At 42.9% G+C, this 25232-nt stretch overlaps 2 protein-coding genes across 13 annotated transcripts in view; one reads left to right on the top strand and one right to left on the bottom strand.

The window, feature by feature from the left end:
* Positions 1–6801: 6801 nt before the first annotated feature.
* MPLKIP (M-phase specific PLK1 interacting protein) lies at positions 6802–8624 on the bottom strand. The gene is made up of 2 exons (XM_001138964.7): positions 8286–8624; positions 6802–7318 (listed from the first exon to the last, which is right to left on the bottom strand). The coding sequence occupies exons 1-2, from the start codon at positions 8622–8624 to the stop codon at positions 7118–7120; spliced, it is 540 nt and encodes a 179-aa protein (XP_001138964.1). The 3' UTR covers positions 6802–7117.
* A 353-nt stretch (positions 8625–8977) lies between these two features.
* SUGCT (succinyl-CoA:glutarate-CoA transferase) overlaps positions 8978–25232 on the top strand; it is a 769414-nt gene continuing 753159 nt past the window's right edge. For 7 of the 12 annotated variants that reach the window (XM_054655560.2, XM_003318386.6, XM_009452969.5 and 4 more), the window contains exon 1: positions 8995–9177. In XM_054655560.2, coding sequence (XP_054511535.1) covers positions 9057–9177 — 121 coding nt within the window. In that variant the 5' untranslated portion in view covers positions 8995–9056. Of the gene's footprint in view, positions 9178–16558; positions 16610–25232 lie in introns of those variants that run through there. The other 5 variants (XM_009452971.5, XM_003318387.5, XR_010158439.1 and 2 more) reach the window with 5 other exon arrangements.

Here is a 25232-nt window from a genome sequence, read left to right as displayed (position 1 = left end):
TGCTGCCATCACAGTATGAGTTAGGAGGTCAGAGTAAATTTTTTATTATAAAATATTTCAAAGAAGAGAAAGTAAATATACGTGTATTCCATGGTGAGGTTTAATAAATTTTAACATTTTCCAAATTTGGTTGACTTGAAATACATATCCACTCACACATCCATGTCCATCTGAAGCTTGTATCTCCCTGAACCCACCCCAAAATAATTACTATATCTAAAGCATGTTACCTTCATTTGTATTTACACTATGACCTTATATTTACCATTTATAGAGAGTACAGCATATTGTTTTGCAGACTTTTAAATTTGACATAAAGAATATCACATAAGTTTTGCTTTGGCTTTTGTTTGTACACAATTTTAGATTTATTCATGTTGTATCAAATGGCTCTAATTTAATCAACTATCTTGTTATACTGTGCAAATATGCAACTTATTTATCCTTTCTCCTATGGTCATTTAGATTGTTGCCAATCTTTTAACTGTAAAACTTTTTTTCTTTTTTGAGACAGGATCTCCCTGTGTTGCCCAGGCTGGAGTGCAGTGGTGAGATCTTGGCTCACTGCAACCTTCACTTCCTGGGCTCAAGCAATTCTCCTGCCTCAGCCTCCCAAGTAGCTGGGATACAGGCACATGCCACCATGCCTAATTTTTGTATTTTTAGTAGAGACGGGGTTTCACCATGTTGGGCAGGCTGGTCTCGAACTCCTGACCTCATGATCTGCCCGCCTCGGCCTCCCAAAGTGCTGGGATTACAGGCGTGAGCCACCGCGCCCAGCCTCAATTATGGTTTTTAATGAATTTGAACAAATACAAATATCTGAGAAGAGTTAACCCTAATTAAATAAAGCCAATTTTCTTTTTTTTTTTTTTATTTTGAGACGGAGTCTCGCTCTGTCGCCCAGGCTGGAGTGCAGTGGCGCCATCTTAACTCACTGCAACCTCTGCCTCCCGGGTTCATGCCATTCTCCTGCCTCAGCCTCCCGACTAGCTGGGACTACAGGCGCCCGCCACCATGCCTGGCTATTTTTTTTTTTTTTTCTTTTTAGTAGAGACGGGGTTTCACTGTGTTAGCCAGGATGGGTTAAAGCCAATTTTCAAATGTATTGTCCTACACTACCTTTTGGAGACATTTACTTCTATATACCTACTTATATCTAAGTATATGTTCTGCTTTTAAGAGTACTATAGGCCAGGAACGGTGGCTTAGGCCTGTAATCTCAGCACTTTGGGAGGCCGAGGTGGGCAGATCACGAGGTCAGGAGTTCGAGACCAGCCTTGCCAATATGGTGAAACCCCATCTCTACCAAATATAAAAAATTAGCAGGGTGTGGTGGTGCGTGCCTGTTGTCCCAGTTACTCGGGAGGCTGAGGCAGAAGAATTGCTTGAACCCGGGAGGTGGAGGTTGCAGTGAGGCGAGATCATGCCACTGCACTGCAGCCTGGGCGACAGGGCAAGACTCTGTCTCAAAAAACAAACAAAACAAACAAAAAACAGTATTGTATATGAGCTGGGTGTAGTGTCACACACCTGTAATCCCAGCTACTTGGGAGGCTGAGGCAAGAGTTGGAGACCAGCCTGGGCAACATAGGAGGATCGGTCTCAAAAAAAAGAAAAGTATTGTATGGTATTTTATCAAACTAAGACATGTATTTAACATCTCTGAAATTAAGATGTATCTTATAATCAATGACATGTCACAGCTTAACTGGCAGTATTTTTACTAAGTGGCATATAAAATAATAGTGAATCTGAAAGCATCTTAAATTAGATGATAAATTATGGAAATTATGAGCAAAATAAAAGAGGTAATTCAGGCTGGGTGCACTGGCTCACCCATGTAAGCCCAGCACTTTGGGAGGCTGAGGTGGGTGGATCACCTGAGGTCAGCTGTTCAAAACCAGCCTGGCCAACATGGCGAAACTCCATCTCTACTAAAAATATAAAAATTAGCCAGGCATGGTGGCTTGCACCTGTAATCCCATCTACTCAGGAGGCTAAGGCAGGAGAACTGCTTGAACCCAGGAGGCGGAGGTTGCAGTGAGCCGAGATCACACCACTGCACTCCAGCCTGGGCAACACAGCAAGACTCTGTCACAAAAAAAAAAAAAGAGGTCATTAGGAAGTTCAGGGCTTATATAAGGTGTACTGATGACTACTATGTATTTTTTTTTTCCAGACTAGTCAAGTGCAGCAGTGAGAAGCGGGGGGAAGAATAGAACAAGGAGTTCGATCTGTAACTGACTGTGAACAATCAATTAAGATAACTCACTACCTTCCAACCAGGCGATTATGTGTCTTATTTACAGTAAAAACTACAACATATTTCTGTTAACTTAAACCTAAGTATATGGTAGGAATGAATGATACAGAGAAATGGTTGAGTGACAATAGCAGGAGACTTTGGCCTACGTAAAACAATTAATATGGAATTTATAGAACCTAATAATAAATGTATTGGCAAGGGTTAATGAAAATGTTTCTCTTAAGAATCTGAAAATGTTTCAGAAAATATAAATTCATGAACTTACTTCTAAAATGTTTTTAACTTGAAGATGTAATGTTAGTATGTCAGAAGTAAACATGAAACTTTTAACTTCCTCCTCCTTGATATCATGCAAACTATGCTACTGAGACAGGAATTGAGATATCTTCATCAGGCTCTTTATAATTATCAAGAATGGTGGAGGGCCGGGCGCGGCGGCTCACGCCTGTAATCCGAGCACTTTGGGAGGCTGAGGCTGGGCAGATCATGAGGTCAGGAGATTGAGACCATCCTGGCTAACACGGTGAAACCCTGTCTCTACTAAAAATACAAAAAATTAGCTGGGTGTGGTGGCACATGCCTGTAGTCCCAGCTACTCGGGAGGCTGAGGCAGGAGAATTGCTTGAACTTGGGAGGCAGAGGTTGTAGTGAGCTGAGATCGTGCCACTGCACTCCAGCATGGGTGACAGAACAAGACTTCGTCTCAAAAAAAAAAAAAAAAAAAAAAAGAATGGTGGAAATACAGAGTTTGCTTCACAGGAGATTCACCAAAACTAATCATGCTTTTTTAATAATCTTGAATATTTTAATTCTTAGGTAGATGAGGCAAAGAGCCTTACCATTTGCTTTTTGCCTAAAAATAAGGTATCTTTTCCTTCATGTTAAACTCATGCTCTTTGCTTTCCTTTCACACAATGTACCCACAGAGGAAATGATTTTTTGGATAGTCCAGAAACAAAAAGGCAAGGTCACTGACCACTTTCATCATTATTTCCCAACTTGATAATACATCTGAATTCTGAACATCTCCACACGGGCCAATATAACTTTTTTTTTTTTTTGAGATGGAGTATCACTCTGTCACCCAGGCTGGAGTGCAGTGGCACTATCTCGGCTCACTGCAACCTCTGCCTCCTGGGTTCAAGTGATTCTTCTGCCTCAGCCTCCCCAGTAGCTGGTATTACAGGCGCGCGCCACCATGCCCAGCTTATTTTTGTATTTTTAGTAGAGACGAGGCTTTACCATATTGGCCAGGCTGGTCTCAAACTCCGAACCTCAAGTGATCTGCCCACCTGGGCTCCCAAAGTGCTGGGATTACAGGTGTGAGCCATAGTGCCTGGCCTATAACTCATTTTTAACACCACACTTTACCCACAATGAAAATACATTAACTTCCATCATATTCTCTTAATTATGGCAGTCAGAAGTTGGCTAAGGGGCCAAGCGTGGTGGCTCACACCTGTAATTCCAGCACTTTGGGAGGCCGAGGCTGGAGGACCCCTTAAGCCTAAGAGTTAGAGACCAGCCTGGGTAATACAGGGAGGCCCCTAAAGGGAGACCCCCTAACTCTTTGAAAAAAAAAAAAAAAAAGTCTGTTAATGTTCAAAGGGAAGGGATGTAACTCCACATCTTGATAAGGGTAGTGGCAAGGTTCGAGAAGGGTATGAGACTTTAAATATTGTTGGGATCATTTCTGCAAAACACAACTTGCCATAGGTTTCTTTTGTAAAATGGGAGAACAGTGATTACCAAAAGGCAGCAGGGAAAAAGAACTGGCATGATCCCTTGATATGGATATGTTTTTATGTAGGTCAATTTTAATAAAGAATTTACATGGGCACTGGGATCTGAATTTGCATTCCCTTAAAGCTATTTATGCCTGCATATCCCTTAGAAAGTTTAATATTCCCAGGAGTATGTAGACCCTTGTTTGAAGACTCTACTATAGACTACACTTCCATCCTTTAAGCATATGCATTTTTAAGATGTATACTTAATTGTAAGTTTTTCTAAAAAGTTATTCAGCATTTTTATAGAGGTAAAATGTGTATCCTAGAACATTAAAAAACAATCCCTTTCATTTTAAAGAATAATCCATTCCTTTTACTCAGATAAATAAAAATAGAGTAACGGTAACAAACCAAATGACCAATGCCACAAGAATTTTGATAACTGAATACACTACTTACAGTGTATGCATCTTTCCTGAGGACAAAAATTTTTCTTAAAAAACTCAGGCCAGGTCTCTAGAAGTAGATGTTGGTAAGCATTAGCAAGAAATTTTACCTTTGTTTTATGTTACACTTATAGTGAAATAAAATGTATGTAGACCATTAGAAGAGTTACAGTTTGAATGTCTTCCAAATATGATATAAATACACTGGCACAAAATCCTAACTTCCGTTTTCGTCTTTACTAATAACCCAATGATCTAAGAGATGCTTCAGTAAATTATCTCCAAATGTCATTTCCTAAAGACAACATTTCTTACCTATAAAGTTCAATAAAGTATTTAAAAAAGTATTCCCTTTGCTTTAATTTCCATTATACATCATGACCTCAACATATCTGGAAAGACATAATGTTGGGAATAAGGACTTTTTCTTTAAAATACTGGGGAAAAATTACTAAGTTATCCCTTTTATATACAGGGTGTAGGTAGAACAATATAGTAGTTAGAATCAGAATTTCTACATCCATTTATCACTTAAGTACCTACTATCTTGCAGACACTATTCTAAAAACTAAGGAAATGGGGGGAAATGAGAAAGTAACAGCTACCACTTATTGAGTGCTTACTATGTGCCAGGCTCTGGCTTAAGAGTTTCATACTTAAATTCATTTAATCCTCCAACACAACACCTCTATGACACAGGTACTATTAATTTTCTCATCTTACATATGAGAAAATTGAGGCATAGAGAAGTGAACTCATCCAGCTAGTAACTTGTAGAAACAGCATTTCCAAAATCCTGGCTTTCATGGAGCTTTTATTAATCTAAAAGCCTTCCATTCTTATTTTCTAGTCTCTGTGAAATACTTAATGAACAAATTTCTGTGGGTATGGTTCAAATAGGAGGTGTGACCATTTTGTTTTTACACGTTTCTTTCTGGGAATGTTGAAACAAAAGTTTTACTAGCTGTATCTTCGTATTTTGTAACTTCAAAATGCCTAGAGTCTGTGTTACATGTTAAAACACCTGATTTTGGCCGGGCATGGTGGCTCACGCCTGTAAACTCAGCACTGTGGGAGGCTGAGATGGGTGGATCATTTGAGATCATGAGTTGGAGACCAGCCTGGTCAACATGGTGAAACTAAAAATACTAAAAATAAATGTTCTGGGCCGGGCACGGTGGCTCATGCCTGAAATCCCAGCACTTTGGGAAGCCAAGGTAGGGGATCACTTGAGACCAGGAGTTCAATCGAGACCAGCCTGGCCAACACGGTGAAACCCCATCTCTACTCAAAATACAAAAATGAGCCAGGCGCGCGCCTGTATTCCCAGCTACTCAGGAGGTTGAGGCGGGAGACTCGTATGAACCTGGGAGGCGGACGTTGCAGTGAGCCAAGATTGCGCCACTGCACTCCAGCGTGGGCAACAGAGTGAGACCCTATTTCAAAAACAAAACAAAACAAACAAACAAAAAAAACAAAACATGGTCTCTACTAAAAATACAAAAATTAGCCAGGCATGGTGACATGCGCCTGTAGTCCCAGCTACTCAGGAGCCGAAGGTTGCAGTGAGCCAAGATTGCACCACTGCACTCCAGCCTGGGCAACAGAGACTCCATCTCAAAAAACAAACAAAAAAAAAACCACTTGATTTTTAAAAAATAGTTGGGGTAACAATTCTTCCATATTTTTCTCTCCAGAACTATAGGTATATATCCATAGCATCCCTTAATTTGGAAAACCACTTCTCTACTCCAGGTAGGCCCAGTGGTGTTCAAGGTCACAGAATCCTGTCTCATTATGGTGATGTGTCCATGATTCAAGTTAATTAGGTCTCATTGTGGCCTTGGCCACAGTTAATTGGTTCAATAATACAGAAACATGATCTAAGTATGGCAAATTTGTCTTCTCTTGGTTTGATGGAGATGAGAGATGTTCTTTTTGCAATGGAAGTGATTTGAGGCTGCTGGTAGCTATCTTCTTTGGCCTCAAGAGAAACTAACTCCATAATGCTGAGAGGTATAGAGAAATTCAGATAGAACACTTTGATTTAGCTATGCATGGTCTATTCTTGCCTTTTCCAGTTAAATGAGTATAAAGTTATGCTTAAATGGGTTTCTGGGGCTTCAAGTTTTAATGCATTTTAACAGAAGCATTAGATAAAATGAGTATGAACAGAACTCTGTTATTCTCATCCTCATTATTTACGAACAAATAGAGCTGTCTACAGCTCAAAGGATGGTTTACCTATTTCATTTTCAAAAATAATTTGCAAAACATTTACCTATGAACTCTAAGTGACTACAAAGCATTACTGTAGTAAGTCTACTTCTTTATCATACCACAAAACCACAATAGCTAGAAGACAAAATGTTTTATTTTAAAACATTGAAAAAACATTAAAAGACAAATGTCCATTATGTAACCAGGAATGTTAAATATATGGAAACGGTAAATCTCTAAAATGTGGTAGGTACTTCCAGAGCTAAATGTTGCAAGTTATCCTACTTTTTTCTCTAATATCAACAATACCTGATACGACAAAAAATAACAAAAAGACCTTACTAATTATCCAATCAAAGTCATCATCTTTGGGTAAATTTATATCAACACAAATTAAAGTTTTGTCCAAGATGTTCCTGACACATGAAGCTTCCAGTTGAATTTCAGAAATGTTAACAAAAGTATCTTCCTTTTTTGCCTGTGAATGTTTGAGTATTGCTGTATTGTTGGCTTATATCCACTACAGATACTGGTTCTAGGCCAGCCCAAGGATCTTCAAGCATTGAAGGCTTGAAATAATTTTCCAACTCATTAGACATTCTTTTTTCTCTAACACGCCCTGATCCAAATGGTGTAGATGTCCTTGGAGAACCCTTTAGAAAAAAAATCAGTTAAAAAAACACTTAGTAAAGATAATTGGTACTTCTTCCTTTAGCTAAAGGTTAGCGGGAATCACATTGCTGCTTAAAAGTTGTGACTTGAACCTAAATATGTTCAATTACAAAGTCCATGCTTCCTTTAATCAAGTGTTCCTATTTTTTAAAAAAAGTACTTAAAAGCAATTTGTTATTCTCATTTATTTATAATTCCATGACCACTGTCATCTCAAATACTTTTGTGTCTACTGTAGTAACTTTGCAGTAATTAAATACAAGCAGTGATGAAATCAAGTAATTATATTCAATTTTCCCTCGAAATTTTCACTTTTTTCAGGAGAAAACAATACTATAGTTTTAAAGTTTCTAGAACCTTTCTAGCTCATGAACATTTTCTTTACTCCTTAGCTCCAGGCTCAAAAGGGGTAGGGGGTTGGTGTAGAATACAGCAAGTTGGAAAACCACGTAGTTGCAATTTGTAAACCACAGAAATCCCAGACATGCTAGAGATACTCTCTCTGTCTTTTGTATTTATTCTCACTAAAGGAATGGAAAACTTCCACTACCACCGATTTCCTTTTCAGGGAAGTTGGAGCAGAAGCCAGTGTAGCTCGAAAGAAAGATTAAAAAAAAAAAAGAAAAGAAAAAGAACGATTTCTTGAAACAAACTGGCAAGGCCTTTGGCAAACAGGAGGAAATGGAGAATTAGGAAAATCTGTGTACGGGTGGCAGTGTACTGGTTAAAAGCACGAGGGCTCGAAAACAGAACGTACGGCTCTGCCACTCTTTCGGATAATCTTCCGGAAGTCACTCAACTTCTCTAAGCCTCAGTTCGCTCATCTGCAAAATTGGGCTAACAATAGTACCTCAGAGAGGATTAGACAAAATAATCCACGTAAAGGGAATATTAGTACCGTGCCTGCCATACAGTAAGAGCTCGGCAAACGCTGGCTATTATTATTACCTGGGGGTGGGTCTGCTGCTGCCCTGGGGAGTAGCCGAATTGCTGCTGGGACCCCGCGGGGGACCTGGAGTAGGAGCCAGGGTAGCCGCCAGGGGACGGAGACCCGAACCGGCCCCCCGGGAAGCTGCCGCCGTGTCGCGGAGAGTGACTGCTCCCGTACGGCCTAGACCGGGGCCCGTACGGCGGCGTGTGGTGCGGACTGCCGTACCCGTCTCGAGGGGAGGGCGGCCGTGGTCCGCCCCCGCCCGGGGTTCCCCGGAAGCTGCTTCCGCTACCCCAACCTCCTCCACCCGGACCAGGGTAAGGAGGAGTTGGGGGCCGAAAATTCTGTCGCTGCATATCAGGAGCCAAAGCCGAAAACCTCGCAGCCGCGTTCTCCCACCGGAACTGTATCAACCGGCCCTCCGCAGAGAACTGCTAGTCCTTTACTAAAACAGTCCTCCGACCGCAGCCACCCTACGGCACATCAGTTCCGGCGTCACAAAGGTTCCGCCAGGGGCGGCGGGATTACCTAAATTACTGACTTGGCGAGAGACTCAGTGGATTTAAGTGAAAAGAGGAAGAAAAGGAGACAGGAAAGGACGGACACCCAAGCCCAGCAACAACCTTTCCAGTCTGAGTGCCCTTGGTCTGACCGACAGACGAGAAGCTGGCCCAGCAGGCGACTAGTGCTCAGCCCCGCCCGGCGGGGGCGGGGTCTGCGGCGTCCGTGGGCGCCCCCCAGTGGCGGCGGGTGGCGCCGCACGGAGTTCGCCGCTTGCACCGGGACCGATGCCATCTGAGACGCACGCGATGCTGGCGACGCTGGCGAGGGTGGCAGCTCTGCGCAGAACCTGCCTCTTCTCCGGCCGGGGCGGCGGGAGGGGGCTGTGGACTGGCCGCCCGCAGTCAGGTACCCTCCGAGATTCGGTCTGGGTGGCTAAAGGGACCCCTGCCCCAGCTTGCCTCCTCGGGCGCCCTGAGGAGAGCAATTAGGGTCTGAAGTCTCTGCTGACCCCTTAGCGGTGGCTTTGCTCGCCTCCCTGCAACCCCGTTCCGTGGGCCTGCGGCCGGCCTGCCCCGCTCTGGCCGCCCAGGGTCGCCTCTGCCGCGTGCCTTGTTGTGACTGAGGGCTCCGTGCGCCGTGGGGTCCCGCTCCTGCGCGTCCCGCGGCTCGCGTTTGGGGCCTCTTTACTCCTGTCCTTTCGTCCGCCAAGTTTAAGTAACTTCGAAAATGCACACCAAGCCACATTTCAGAAAGGACTTTAGCCCGCTGCTTTGAATAACTTGACACTTCATGTACAATAAAAGATGCCCTTGTACAGTTACCTGTTGCAGAATTTTATTTAGACGATGAAATTTAGCTTTACTACAGTGTTATGGAACTTTCTTTACTCCCTCTGAATTTGGGAATGGTAATCCACTATGAATCTTTTTTTTCCTTTTTTCTTTTTTTCTCTTTTTTTTTGAGACGGAGTCTCGCTGTCTCGCCCAGGCTGGACTGCAGTGGCGCGATCTCGGCTCACTGCAACCTCCTCCTCCCGTGTTCAGGAGATTTTCCTGCTTCAGCCTTCCGAGTAGCTGGGATTATAGGCATGCGCCACCACGCCCAACTAATTTTTGTATTTTTAGTAGAGACGGGGTTTCGCCATATTGGCCAGGCTGGTCTCGAATTCCTGACCTCAAGTTATCCTCCCGCCTCGGCCTCCCAAAGTGTTGAGATTACAGACGTAATCTCTGTGATTATGCGCGCGGCCCACTATGAATCTTGAAATTAGTTGCAGGATGCAGGATTTTTTTTTTTTTTTTTTTTTGAGACAGTGTCTCGCTCTGTCGCCCAGGCTGAAGTGCAGTGGCGCGATCTTGGTTCACCACAACCTCTGCCTCGCGGGTTCAAGCGATTCTCCTGCCTCAGCTTTCTAGAGTAGCCGAGATTACAGGCATGTGCCACATGCCCGGCTAATTTTTTTGTATTTTTAGTAAAGACGGGTTTCACCATGTTGGCCAGGCTGGTCTCAAATTCCTGGGCTCAAGTGATCCGCCTGCCTCTGCCTCCCGAAGTGCTGGGATTTCATGCGTGAGCCACCGCGCCTGGCGTAGGATACAGAATCTTAAAAGAGCTTTAGGACTCATTAAATCATAGCCTAACGGGTAGCCTGGACCTGTGATTTCCATTCACCCTCTTGTAGCTGCTACTCCTCGCTGTCTCTTTGACATGTTCTGTGACATCCCAAGCTGACGAGTGTGGTATCTTCTCAGCTTCTATCCTCCTTGATGAATGGAGACACACACAGACAGTTTTTTTGTTTGTTTATTCTGTGGAAATTCAATTCACTACATTTCGTTTCTTCCGTAGATACAAGTGATAGACTTAATCAAGGTAGCATGTTGCCATTAAGGCTTAGTGATACAATTAAGGTCGGAGGACTCCAGCCTATCCACTTTATTAAATACAGTAGTTCTGTCCTGGCCAAAAATTCACCTTTCTGGACATTGTCTTTAGTGTTTAACTTAATGCTTGGGAATTGCTCATTTGAATATTTATTGAATAAAATGACCTAGGTGGGACGATTGCTTGAGCCCAGGAGTTGAAGACCAGCCTGGGCAACATCGTGAAGCCCCATTTCTACCAAAAATACAAAAAAAATTAGCCGGGCTTGGTGGCGTGCGCCTGTAGTCCCAGTTGCTTGGGAGGCTGAGGTGGGATGGCTTGAGTCCTAGGAGGTTGAAGCTGCAGTGATCCGCTATTGTGCCACTGCACTCCAGCCTGGGTAACAGAGCGAGACCCTATCATGCCCCCCCACCCCACTGGAAAAAAAAAAAAGGTTCACATACATCACATAGGTAATTTTCACCTTTTAGATCATCAGCCAGTCTACTCAGGGGAGGGGGCAGAAAAGTGAGAGTGGTGGGGACCAAAATTAACTTTATTGTTATTATTATGGACATGGGGTGGTCTCACTCTGTCACCGAGGCTGGAGTGCGGTGGTGAGATCACAGATCACTGCATCCTCGACCTCCTGGGCTCAAGTGATCTTCCCACGTCAGTCTCCCAAGTAGCTGGGAGTACAGGCTCATGCTACCATGCCTGGCTAATTTTTTTATTTCTTTATTTTTTGTAGAGACAGGGTCTTGCTGTGTTTCCCAGAACTCTCCACCTCAAGCGTTCCTCTCTCCTGCCTTGGCCTCCCAAAACTCTGCAATTAAATGGTGTGGTGAGCCACCATGCCCAACCAACAAATTAATTTAATAGTAAACAGTTTAATTGATGGATGCCTAATGAGTATATAGATCTTTATTCCATCAACCCATTTATCTGTATAACTTCAATCTAACTAAAGTTCACTAAAATTTATTAAAATTCAAAAGCCATGCTCTTTTTAAGCTTCTAGTAGTACATTTTGTAGCAAGATAAAAGTGACCAATAAAAAAGTTTGAGTTGTGTTTTTCTGTCTTATAGCAGTATACTCTCTATCTATATTTTTTATTTATTTAAGTATTGAGACATGTCTTGCTCTTTCATCCAGGCTGGAGTGCAGTGGCGCAATCCCAGTTCACTGCAACCTCTGCCTCTCTGGGCTCAAGCAATCCTTCCACCTCAGCCTCCCAAGTAGCTGAAACCAGAGGTGTGTGCCACCATGCCTGGCTAATTTTTGTATTTTTTGAAGACATGGGGTTTTGCCATGTTGCCCACACTGGTCTTGAACTCCTCAGCTCACAGAATCCAGCCACCTGGGCCTCTCAAAGTGCTGGGATTACAGGCATGAGCCCCCTGTGCCCCAGCCAGTTATGATTTTTTTTTGGCATATATTCATGGGGGTACAAGTGCAGTTTTGCTACATTGATATATTGTATTGGGGTGAAGTCAGGGCCTTCAGTGCATCCATCACTGGCACAACACACATTGTACCTAGCAAGCAACCTCCTGTAGTCCATCCCCTTCCCTCTACATCCCCAACCCTCCAAGTCTCCATTGCCCATCACTCCACACTCTGCTTCCATATGTACGCATTATTTAGCACCTACTTATAAGGGAGAACAGGCAATATTTGTTTTTCTGTGCCTGAGTGATTTCACTTAAGATAATGGCCCCCAGTTCTATCCATGTTGCTGCAAAAGACATAATTTCATTCTTTTTTATGGCTGAATAGTATTCCATTTTGTATATATGCCATATTTTGTTTATTTAGTGCTCCATTGATGGGCACTTAGGTTGATTTCATATCTTTGCTTTTATGAATAGTGCCGTGATAAACATATGAGTGCAGGTGTCTTTTTGATATAATGATTTCTTTTCCTTTGGGTAGATGCACAGTAGTGGGATTGCTGTATCTTCCGGTAGTTCTATTTTTAGTTCTGTGAGAAATCTCCATACTGTTTTCCATAGAAGGTGCACTGATTTACATTCCCACCAACAGTGTATAAGAAGAGTTCCCTTTTCTCAGCTTCCTCACCAACATCCTGTGATTTTTTTGTCTTTTTAATAGCCATTCTGTTGTGTGTAAGATGATATCTCATTGTGGTTTTTAATTTGTATTTCTCTGATGATTGGTGATGTTGAACATTTTTTTAAAATTTTACTCATGGCAGTACACAGAAATTTTCAGGGAAGATTAAAAGGCATGAAAACATGACTCTTAATAGACAATTCTAGCAATATACAAACTATTTTTACTTTGTTTCCCTAGAGTCTTGAATTTTTTGTTCAACTCATTTTCTGGTTATGAATTTAAAATGATTACAGCATACTGCCAATGTTTGAGAAGAAATCTGTTATTGGATTAAGTTTAGGAATCAGGCTGGGCGTGGTGGCTTATGCCTGTAATCCTACCACTTTGGGAGGCTGAAGTGGGTGGATCACCTGAGGTCAGGAGTGAGCCGAGATTGCGCCATTGTACTCCAGCCTGGGCGACAACAGCAAAACTCTGGCTCAAAAATAAATAAATAAATAAATAAATAAATAAATAAATAAATCCAGGATTCATAATATTAATTAATTTATTTAATTTTGTGACAAAGTCTTGTTCTGTCACGCAGGCTGGAGTTCGATGGCAAGATCTCAGCTCACTGCAACCTCCACCTCCTGAGTTCAAGGATTGTTCTGCATCAGCCTCCACAGTAGCTGGGACTACAGGTGTGTGCCACCACGCCTGGCTAATTTTTGTATTTTTAGCAGAGACGGGGGTTTCACCATGTTGGCCAGGCTTGTCTCAAACTCCTGACCTCAGCTGATCCACTCACCTCAGCCTTCCAAAGTGCTGGGATTACAGGCGTGAGCCACTGTGCCTGGCTGATGGTGAACATTTTTGATATGCTTATTTGTCTTTTGAAAAATGCCTACTCATGTCCTTAGCCCATTTGTTAATGGGATTATTTGTTTTTTGTTGTTGAGTTGTTTGAGTTGCTTACAAATTCTGGATATTAGTCCCCTGTTGGATATGTAGTTTGCAGATATTTTCTTCCATTCCTCAGGTTATCCGTTCACTCTGTTGATCATTTCTTTTGCTATGCAGAAGCTTTTTAGTTTAATGAAGTTCCATTTGCCTATTTTTGTTTTTGTTGCCCGTGCTTTTGAGGTCTCAGTCATGAATTCTTTGCCTAGATCAATGTCTAGAAGAGTTTCCCCTAGGTTTTCTTCAGTATTTTTAGAGTTTCATCCTTACATTCAAGTCTTTAATCCATCTTGAATTTATTTTTTTCTTTCTTTCTTTTTTTTTTAAGATGGAGTTTCGCTTTTGTTGTCCAGGCTGGAGTGCAATGGCGCGATCTTGGCTCACTGCAGCCTCCGCCTCCTGGGTTCAAGCGATTCTCCTACCTTATCCTCCCAAGTAGCTGGGATTACAGGCATGCGCCACCATGCCCCGCGAATTTTTTGTGTGTTTAGTAGAGACAGGGTTTCTCCATGTTGGTCAGGCTGGCCTCAAACTCTCGACCTCAGTTGATCCGCCCGCCTAGGCCTCCCAAAGTGCTGGGATTATAGGTGTGAGCCACCGTGTCTGGCCAAATTGATTTTTTTATATGGTGAGATACAGGGATCCAGTTTCATTCTTCTGCATATGGCAATCCAATTTTCCCAGCACCTTTTACTGAAAAGGGTATCCTTTCCCCAGTAAATGTTGTCGACTTTGTCAAAAATCAGTTGGCTTTAAGCATGTGGGTTTATTTCTGGGTTATGTATGCTGTTCCATGGATCTATGTGTCTATTTATTTATTTATTGAGGTAGAGTCTTGCTCTGTTGCCCAGGCTGGAGTGCAGTTGTGCAATCTCAGTTCATTGCAACCTCCGCCCCCCGGGTTCAAGCAATTGTCCTGCCTCAGACTCCTGAGTAGCTGGGATTACAGGCGCACGCCACCACACCTGGCTAATTTTTGTATTTTTAGTAGAGACGGGGTTTCATCATGTTGGTAAAGCTGGTCTTGAACTCCTGACCTCATGATCTGCCTGTCTTGGCCTCCCAAAGTGCTGGGATTACAGGCATGAGCCACTGCACCTGGCCCTATGTGTCTGTTTTTATAGACACTATGAGTATTATGCTGTTTTGGCTACGATAGCCTTGTATATTTTGAAGTCAGAAAATGTGATAACACCAGCTTTGTTCTTTTTACTTGGGATATTTTTGGTTATTCGGGCTCATTTTTAGTTCCATATGAACTTTAGAATTGTTTTTTCTAATTCTGTGAAAAAATGATGTTGATAGAAATTGCATTGAACCTGCAGATTGCTTTGGGCATAATGGTCATTTTAACCACATTAATTCTTTCAGCCTATGTGCATGGGGTGTTTTTCCATTTGTTTGTTTCATCTATAGTTTCTTTCATCAGTGTTTTGTAGTTTTCCTTGTAGATTTCTTTCACCTTCTTGGTTAAATATATTCCTAGGTGTTTTATTTTTTTTGTAGCTATCATAAATGGGACTGCCTTCTTGGTTTTGTCCTCGGGTAGAACATTATTGGTGAACAGAAATCCTAGTGATTTCTTTTCCTTTTTTTTTTTGAGACAGTCTTGCTCTACTACCCATGCTGGAGTACAATGGTGCAATGTAGGCTCACTGCAAAGGCCTCCCAAAGTGCTGGGATTACAGGCATGAGCCACTGTGCCCATCTGATTTATAAATTTTTGACAGATTATGCATGAGAGTGTGCTTCTTGGGCCAGGCGCGGTGGCTCATGGTTGTACTCCCAGCACTTTGGGAGGCTGAGGCAGATGGATCACAAGGTTAGGAGTTCGAGACCAGCCTGGCCAACATAGTGAAACCCCGTCTCTAGTAAAAATACAAAAAAATAGTCAGGCGTGGTGGTGGGCGCCTGTAATCCCAGCTACTTGGGAGGCTGAGGCAGGAGAATTGCTTGAACCTGGGAGTGGGAGGCTGCAGTGAGCTGAGATTGTGCCATTGCACTCTAGCCTGGGCGACAGACAGTGCAAGACTCCATCTCAAGAAAAAAAAAAAGAAAGTGTGCTTCTTATCACATTTACAGGTAATATATGAAGATTGAGGGAGAGGGAATTCTTTTTTTTTTTTTTTTGAGACAGGGTCTGACTCCAGTAGCCCATGTTATAAATAAAGGTTTGGTGCCACAAAAGAAATAGCACTGGAATATAAAATTTTCTTTTTAATTCTCAGCAAGGCAATGTACTTCTATAGAAGAATGCGCCCTTACAGATGGAACAATGGTGAGCACACACCTGGACAAGGGAGGGGAAGGGGTTCTTATCCCTGATGCACGTGGCCCCGCTGCTGTGTCATTCCCCTATTGGCTAGGTTTAGACCACACAGGCTAAACTAATTCCAATTGGCTAATTTAAAGAGAGTGACGGGGTGAGTGGTTTGGCAGGAAAAATGGTTATGGCAGAGCAGGAAATCTGAATGAGTCAGGGTGGAGAATGAGCAGGTAATCGGAATGACTTAGGGTGGAATAGGTAACTGGAATTAGTCATAGTGGAGCAGGTAATCAGAATGAGTCAAGGTGAAGCAGGTAATCGGAATGAGTCAGGGTGGAGCAGGTAATTGGAATGAGTCAGGGTAGAGCAGATAATTGAAAAAGGTTGCTTTACCAGGAAGTTAAGTTTAAAACTAGAAAGCAAAGAATTGAACATACTGACAAACTGATTCTTTGAAGAGAAATTTAGAACTCATATCTAACATTCTGTCCTCTTGCATTTCCTTACAGCTCTTTTTCTTCAAACTTCTTTAACATGTCTTGGCTTAGTTGTTCTACAGATTTTCCAAAAGAAGAAGCTTCTTTACATAAGGCAGAGAATAGTTAAGGGAGGTTTCAGTAAGTGCTGTTTTTATGAGCCTCTGCACCAACCCATGGATGCATGGTGTGACACAGCACCCGACAAGAGTAAGTACACCCATTATGGCTGCGAGGGAAGTAAGAACTGAGGCTATTATTCTTTTCCACTTACTGAACCACTTTTCTAGCCATCCTGTAAAGGAGTCATTTACCCCTGAGTTGTTGGCTAACTCATCGGACACAGCACTCAGACCTTGCAATGCCTTTGTTATACTTCCATCAGGGACAGTGTTGTTTGGATGAAGGTACAACATTTGTGTTTTAATCATGATGCAAACTCCTCCTCTTTCTGCAAATATCATGTCTAAGGGTATCCTATTTTCCCAAGCCATCTGGCTAGTAGCCCCTAATTGCTCAGCTATTCCTTTAACAGCATCTCTAGTATAGTTAATAAATTGCTGTTGGTTGTAATAGATGTAGTTTATCCAATCTACATTTTTATTAATTGTCACCCACCAAAATATTGACTCAAATTCTGTAGCTATTTGATTTTGGGGTTTAAATTGATCTGGTATTCCCTGTGGGACTCCAATTGCATTTAAATAGATGTGAGAGTCGAAAGACCCATAAGAGGCTTCTCTTGCTTTACGACATCTGGTTTTTCCTTCCTCTGCTTGATGAAAGGCCAGAGTAAAAGGGATAGCCGATTGGACTAGAGCATAAATCCTGCTCTAATTATTTGGCAGAGTGTCCAGTAAAGGTCCTCCATAATCCCACCATACATCCGCTTAGGGATGAATAAGGGCAGACTGATGGGTCAGCTCTTGGAAGTGCCGCACTTCACTGCATCCTGTTAAGTCTCCAAGGAATGCCAAATTTTTCCCTTGGTCGTTGGAGACATGAGGTAAAATTGGTTTTGGAAGATGGAGGCTGGATGGCCCTTGGGGGCTGACCCGCAGCATGCTGGACTTTGGGATATAGCAGAGAGAGAGTGTGGCACAACTTGTTACTCTAGGCTGTAGAATCCTGGAAAAGAGCTACCATGCAGCCCATGCCTGGTTGACTGGATGACCACCCTAGTGGAAAGGGGACAGTCTGGGCCTCTGGCCTGCGGTGTGCACAAGCATAACAATTGCTTTTGTTTAACGTGCAGACGGAATATTTGATCCATTCCAACCAGGCATTTGCATCTTGGTATCTTGTCTTAATTGCCGAAGTTTGTTTTAAGTCTTTAACTTGTATGATAGCTATCTTGGTCTTGTCGTTAGATGGAGGAGTGGCAATTGTTCAGTTGTGAGAGGTTTTGGAAGAAGGCTTAGAGGAAGGTGCAGGCACTGGGGGATCAAAGAAACACATTTCAAAGAATCCAATAGGGTCTGTCCCTGAAACCTCAGCCCCCATACCATAAAACTAGCTTAAAGAAGGGAACTGGCTTAGAAAAGGGGAAGAAGTTTGAGGGTTCGAGATAATAACCTGTATTGGAATGCACTGGTTTAGCTGACCCCCAGTTGGGGGTTGGCTGTCCCTCTAGTAAAATGAATGTATGGTTTTAGGAAATTACAAAAACTGGTTGGGGCAGTCCATCCTTGCTCTTTAGTGGTCCACAGAATGTTGGGCAAACTATGGCATAAAAGCTCTACATTGGGGGGCAAGACTCCTGGTTGACACTGGGGTCTTTACCCAAATCTCCCTGGATTAAGTGGTCCCAATTCACTAATGTCTAGTCTCAGGAGAGTCAGGAGGGAGAGAGGTACTTTTCTGAAGTAGAGAGCTGTCTTTGACTTGGCAAGTCCCCACAGGGTATAACAAGGCAAGCATCAAATGCAATAGTTTGAAGAGAAATTGACTTGGTTATGTTAATAACTAGATGGTCAGCAATAGAGCGAGGAAAGAAGAAAAAGTAATAGAATAGATGAAAGAGAGTGAAATTTTTCTTTGCTTTAGTTTGGTAGGGTTTTCCCCTGGGACTATGGCCCATGACTCTGGAGGGGGCGGCGCTTTCTTGACTCAGGTGTGATGAGTCTATCCCCTTTCCCACTGTAAGAACAGCAGTCTAGGTGGTTAGCAGCACAAGGTAGGGTCCTTCCCAGGGTGGCTGGAGTTTTCCTTCTTTCCACCCTTTGATGAGACCATGATCTTCAGGCTGTTGCTGGTTTACCGGAAATTCTAGGGGTGGTACCTGTGCTAAAAGACTTTTAGTTTTGAGGGAAAGGAAAGTGGAAGATAAACCAAGTATACAATTTCTAAGAAATTGATCTTTTGTTTTAAATGTGGGGACATCAGCAGTGGACTTTATAGTCCTTGGTATCTTCTTACTGAGAAATTTCCTTTAGCACCTATTTTTATTAGTTTTTAGACCAAAGAAAGCCAAATACCATTTTATATTTGACAATGCTTCCTGTATGATTTTTATACCAGAAAAGCTAAATTTCACCTTTATATTAGTGTGCTATTAGTGATAAACTTAATTTTAATAAAACTTGTAGACACATTTATCCAATTTTTAATGTCTGACCATAAGGTAAGATTTTTATAGACTCTTTTTAACCTTGTATAATTTTTGTTAAAGAGCAGGTTAGTGCTTTAAGAAAAACCTGTTGTGCTTTTATTTTAATGTCCAGTTTACAGAAAAGCTGGATGATACCCCTTTAACTTTAGCCAATATGTTTACAAACAGAATTTTCTTTAAAATTAATGTTTCAAAACTTGCTTAAACCTTTAAAACAAAAAAATTTTTTAACCTTTTAATGTAGGTAAAAATCTACATTATTATGCCTCATTATAATCCTTTTACCAAAAGTATATTTACTTTCCTTACACACCTTGCACATAAACTGTTTCTTCAATAGTTTTACATTCAAGAGGCCTAATTACTTGTACATTATACAACATTTCTTGCATAAATTCCCTTTTATAACTTTTTTTTTTCACGACTTTCACAGACAATTCTTTGACATGCCTCAGCTTTCTCACTTGTTGCAACATCCCTTTCTTTAAACAACCAGTTAATTTATTTTAGGACAAGAATTTACTATATAACATTCATTTTTACATAAATTCTCCTCCCCACTTTTTTTTTTTTTTCTCAAAGATAATAACCATTCTTTTCCAAAGTGAACTTCCTTCATGTCTGTGGACTAGTCTAAGGCCACAAGATTAGAAGTTAGGATAATACATGTTACACTGTTAACTTTTAGCAAACTTTACTTTTGTTGAAAACCTTGTGAATTTGGGATTTCAATTATTCTTTGGTATTAATAACACCCTGTTCAGTCCATATTAACTTAGAATTGATATAGATGGCTCCTTCCTGATTCTGTAAGTTCTTCAAGGCTTGGCTGAGTGCAAACAGCTGGCACGTTTGAGCAGCCCAATTATTAGGCAATTTTCCTAACTCGATTCTGTTAGAGTTTCCTTATCCCTTACTGAATACCCATTGTGTCTTTTTCCCTCAATCACCTGGGAGGAATCATCTATCCTCCTGTCCTGAAGGGAGTTCCTCCTAGGTCTGGTCAGACCTTTGTACGGTAATTAAGATTTAGATCCCCTGTTAGGAAACCTGCTGGGTTAAGAGAATTTTCAGTGGTTAATGTTAAATCATCTTTTTCTAACAGAATAGCCTCATACTTTAAGGTTCTTGAGTCAGTAAATTACCTTTTGTGCTTTTTTTTTTTTTTTTTTGACTTAGTATAGTTCTGACCTGATGAGCTGTGCTCATAATGTTTCCTCTGAAAGTTATTTTTCTACTTTCTTCTGCTAGCAAAGCAGTTGCCGCTACAGATTGAATGCATTTGGGCCATCCGCAGGTTACTGGGTTAAGGATTTTTGATTAGGAAGGCTAATCAGTGGCCTCAGCTTGTCAGTGGCCTCAATGCTTTCGGGCTACGCCCTTGTTTACAGTGACAACTGCTGAGACCAGCTCAGTCATGGAGACCCTAACCCAGTGTCGCTAGAGGAAGTAAAGACACACATGCAGAAATATAGAGTGTGGAGTGGGAAATTAGGGGTCTCACAGCCTTCAGCGCTGAGAGCCTTGAACAGACATTTACCCACATATTTATTGACAGCAAGTCAGTCATAAGATTTACTAAAAGTATTCCTTACGGGAAACAAAGGGTTGGGCTGGAAATAAAGGTATGGGCTCTGGCTAGTTATCTGCAGCATGAACATGTCCTTAAGGTACAGATCGCTCATGCTATTGTTTGTGGTTTAAGAACGCCTTAAGCGGTTTTCCACCCTGGGTGGGCCAGGTGTTCCTTGCCCTCATTCCGGTAAACCTTCCAGTGTGGGCATCAAGGCCATCACGAGCATGTCACCGTGCTGCAGAGATTTTGTTTATGGCCAGTTTTGGGGCCAGTTTATGGCCAGATTTTGGGGCCTGTTCCCAACAGACAACAAGGTGGTATTGGAGTGTTATAGGGTCACAGGGAAGACCTTCAATTATAGGTTTTAAATTTACCTTGGCTTTTAAAGGAATAGGGTACACTGTTTTCTCTTTACTACTTCTATCTCTCTCCTTCTTTCTTCCTCTCTTTGACTTTCTGTCCTTTCTGTCTCTTTGATTCCCTCTTTGTCTCTCTGTCTCTTCCTTTTTCTCTCTGCCTCTCTTTCTCTCTCTCTCTTTCTTCTCTCTCTCTCTCTCCTCACTCTCTCTCTCTCTCCCTCTCTTTCCTCTCTGCTGGTCTTTCCCTGCCTCTGCCAGCCGCTTACGCTGCTGTTCCCTCTCCTTCCCCTTCTGCTAGGGGAGGGACCAGCAGGAGTGGACCTACTCTTTCTTCCCTAGAGAAGAAAGGAAAGGGGAGTTCTGAATATTTTTCTTACTACTGGAGGTTTGTGTGAGGTTCAACCCCCTCCCCATGGGGATTTCTTACCTCTTTTTGAGGTTCAACCCCCCCATCATAGGGATTTCTCACCTCTTTCTGAGGTTCAACCCCCGCCTTCAATGGGGATTTCTCACCTCTTTTTAACCTCCAAGACATCCCGACTAAGGAATACTTCACCACATCCCGTGGCTTTCTTTCCCTAGTCCCGACTAAGGAATGCTTTACTGTCCCTGCGGTTTCTCTCTCCTTGGTATGTCCTAACCAAGGAATACTTTACCACCCCGCAGCTTTTTCCTTAGTCCCGACCACCAAGGAAATACTTTACCCGCTCCTGCAGCTTCTCCTTCCTTGGTCTGTGCACAGAGTTGTCACCACAGTATGTGAGGATTCTTTAAGCTAGGTTGCTGGCCAGTTTCTCTCCGCATTGCTGAGAGCTCGAGTTATTCCTCCCACTGGGTGGGTCCTGATTTCTCACCCCTGAGGCCGCCACAAGGGGGCGGGGCAGACCTCCTCATGAGAGAGAACCAGAGACCACCCCCAGAGGGGAATGTAATCACAGGAGAGCCCCCAAATTGTTATAAAGTTTCTGTGCTGCAAAAGAAATAGCATTCGAATATAAAATTTTCTTTTTAATTCTCAGCAAGGCAATGTACTTCTTTAGAAGGGTATGCCCTTACAGTTGGAGCAATGATGAGCACACACTTGGACAAGGGAGGGGAAGGGGAGTTTATCTCTGATGCACGTGGCCCCTGCTGCTGTGTTGTTCCCCTATTGGCTAGGGTTAGACCGCACAGGCTAAACTAACTCTGATTGGCTAATTTAAAGAGACTGACAGGGCGATTGGTTTGGCAGGAAAAATGGTTGTGAGAGAGCAGGAAATCGGAATGAGTCAGGGTGGAGTAGGTAATCAGGTAATCGGGATGAGTCAGGGTGGAGCAGGTAATCAAAAAAGGTTGCTTTATGAGGAAGTTAAGTTTAAAAGTAGAAGGCAAAGAATTGAACATACTGACATATTGATTCTTTGAAAAGAAATTTAGAACTCCTATCTAACACAGGCAATTATGTTTCCTAAGAAATATGAATGGGCTGTCAGTTGTGGAAAGGTAAAACCTGGCCGGGCGCGGTGGCTCATGCTTGTAATCCCAGCACCTTGGGAGGCTGAGGTGGGCGGATCACCTGAGGTCGAGAGTTGGAGACCAGCCTGACCAACATGGAGAAACCTCGTCTCTACTAAAAATACAAAATTAGCCGGGTTTGCTGGCACATGCCTGTAATCCCAGCTACTCAGGCGGCTGAGGCAGGAGAATCACTTGAACCTGGGAGGCAGAGTTTGCAGTGAGCCGAGATGGCGCCATTGCACTCCAGCCTGGGCAACAAGAGCAAAACTTCATCTCAAAACAAACAAACAAAAAGAAACAAAAAAACCAGAATGAAGACCCAAACCCATGATGAGGTTTATGAGCTCCTATACCATCTTGAAGTTACAGAAAGAATGGGGGATTGGATTCTGATGAAAGAGGTTATGGGAACCGGGAGAGAAGAGGAACTCTGTTGGGGGAAATAAAGGATTGCTAGGGAGAATGAATGGATGAGGATGGAGATTAACTGGTAAATAGTTCTCTTTAGAATTTGAATGAGTCTTAGAGACAGGCTTTATCTTCTGAAAGGGCCTGTTCAGTTCTGATTACATTCTTGGTCTTCCAGGGAGGGGAGGAAAAAACAGTTGTTCTTCTTTGGTGGGTGACCCTGGAGTTTTGGCAGATAAAAATCTTAAACTTCTTTAGAAGAGATGGTAGGGGTGGGGAACCTTGGAGAGTCCTTAAGGTTTCTCCTTTAGTTCAGCATGTCAATGTGCCATATTTTGGGGTCTCAGTTTTTGAGTCCCAACACAGTCCATTCTTTGAAAAGTAAAATAAGCATGTAGCTTATTTTAGATTTAAAGATTTGGAGATACAACCTTAAATACTGGATTTTTATACATGTAGCTAGGGTCTTCCTGAAACCGCCTTTGCAAAATTATGACTGAGGTAGTGAAAGAGATCTAACTTAACTGACTCCATCTTGCTTCTAACCTCCAAGCTGTCCTTGTTCATTCCTGGGTGTAGGCTGAACTAACTTTAGGAGAAACTTAGTTTATAGTTCATAGTTTAAACAAAGACTGTAACAGCCCTTTCCCAAAGCATACCTCCTTCTTGTCTGGGGACTAGATTTCCTTTGTAGGACTAGCATTAGCCATAAGATTAGAAATTATGCTTTAGGGCTGGGCGCGGTGGCTCATGCCCGTAATCCCAGCACTTTGGGAGGCAAGTGGATCAATTGAGGTCAGGATATCGAGACCAGCCTGGCCAACATAATGAAACCCTGTCTCTATTAAAAATATAAAAATCGGCCAGGTGTGGTGGCTCACGCCTGTAATCTCAGCACTTTGGGAGGCCGAGGCAAGTGGATCACCTGAGGTCAGGAGTTCACGACCAGCCTGGCCATCATGGTGAAACCCCATCTCTACTAAAAATACAAAAAATTAGCCAGGCATGATGGCAGGCGCCTGTAATCCCAGCTGTTCAGGAGGCTGAGGCAGGAGAATTGCTTGAACTTGGGAGTCGGAGGTTGCAGTGAGCTGAGATCACGCCATCGCACTCCAGCCTGGGCAACAAGAGCAAAATTCCATCTCAAAACAAACAAAAAATTACAAAAATTAGCAGGGTGTGCTGGTGCATCCCTGTACTCCCAGCTATTCGGGAGGTTGAGGTGGGAGAATGGCTTGAACCCGAGAGGCGGAGGTTGCAGTGAGCCAAGATCACGCCACTGCACTCCAACCTGGGCAACAGAGTGAGACCCTGCCTCAAAAAAATAATTATGGTTTAGGAGTCATGCGGCTGGAGGCTACAAGATTCTGACCCTCCCAGAACTACTCCTAAGATCAGTGCTTGAGATATTTTGCAGACCCTGCACTTGATGGATCAGCTGGCCCCACCTAGATCAATAAACTGGCTCATCTGATCTTGTGGCCCCCGCCCAGGAACTGACTGATCAAGAAGACAGCTCTGACCCCCTGTGACTTCATTCTGAGCAATCAGCACTCCTGGCTCACTGGCTCCCCCAATCCTCACCAAGTTATCCTTAAAATCTGCTCGCTGGGCCGGGCACGGTGGCTCACACCTGAAATCCCAGCACTTTGGGAGGCTAAGGCAGGCGGATCACTTGAGGCCAGGAGTTTTAAGACCAGCCTGGCCAACATAGTGAAACCACATCTCTACTAAAAATACAAAAAACATTAGCTGGGCGAGGTGGTGGGCACCTGTAATCTCAGCTACTCGGGAGGCTGAGGCAGGAGAATCACTTGAACCCAGGTTGGGAACGTTGCATTGAGTCGAGATCAGCCATTGCACTCCAGCCTGGGGAACAAGAGCGAAACTACGCACAAAAAAACAAAACAAAGCAAAACAAACTCTGCTCCCTGAATTCTGGGGAGACTGATTTGAGTAATAATAAAACTCTGGTCTTCCGCTCAGCCAGCTCTGCGTGAATTACTTTTTCTGGATTGCAATTCCCCTGTCTTGATGAATCGGCTCTATCTAGACAGTGGGCAAGGTGAACCCCTTGGGCAGTTACATTCCTAGGCCTTAGCCAGGGAATTACCATGTATATGATGATGAATTCAGGAGAGAAGAGATGAAGAGAAAGGGAGAAAGTTTTATCTTGGCTGGGCACCGTGGTTTACGCCTGTAATCCGAGCACTTCGGGAGGCTGAGGCAGGCGGATTGCAAGATCAGGAGATTGAGACCATCCTGGCCAACATGGTGAAACCCTGTCTCTACAAAAATACACACAAAAAAATTAGCTAGGCGTGGTGGCGTGCACCTGTAGTACCAGCTACTTGGGAGGTTGAGGCAGGAGAATCACTTGAA

The sequence above is a fragment of the Pan troglodytes genome, chromosome 6, assembly GCF_028858775.2.
Source record: "Pan troglodytes isolate AG18354 chromosome 6, NHGRI_mPanTro3-v2.0_pri, whole genome shotgun sequence".
Taxonomy (NCBI): domain Eukaryota; kingdom Metazoa; phylum Chordata; class Mammalia; order Primates; family Hominidae; genus Pan; species Pan troglodytes.
The sequence above is the reverse complement of the archived record's forward strand: the minus strand, read 5'-3'. Positions and strand labels throughout refer to the sequence as shown.

Excerpts from the sequence above, each read along its gene's own strand:
- MPLKIP (XM_001138964.7), bottom strand. The coding sequence starts at position 8,624 with ATGCAGCGACAGAATTTTCGGCCCCCAACTCCTCCTTACCCTGGTCCG. Across the intron at positions 7,319-8,285 it reads AGCAGCAGACCCACCCCCAG|GGTTCTCCAAGGACATCTAC; the intron begins GTAATAATAATA and ends TTTTTTCTAAAG.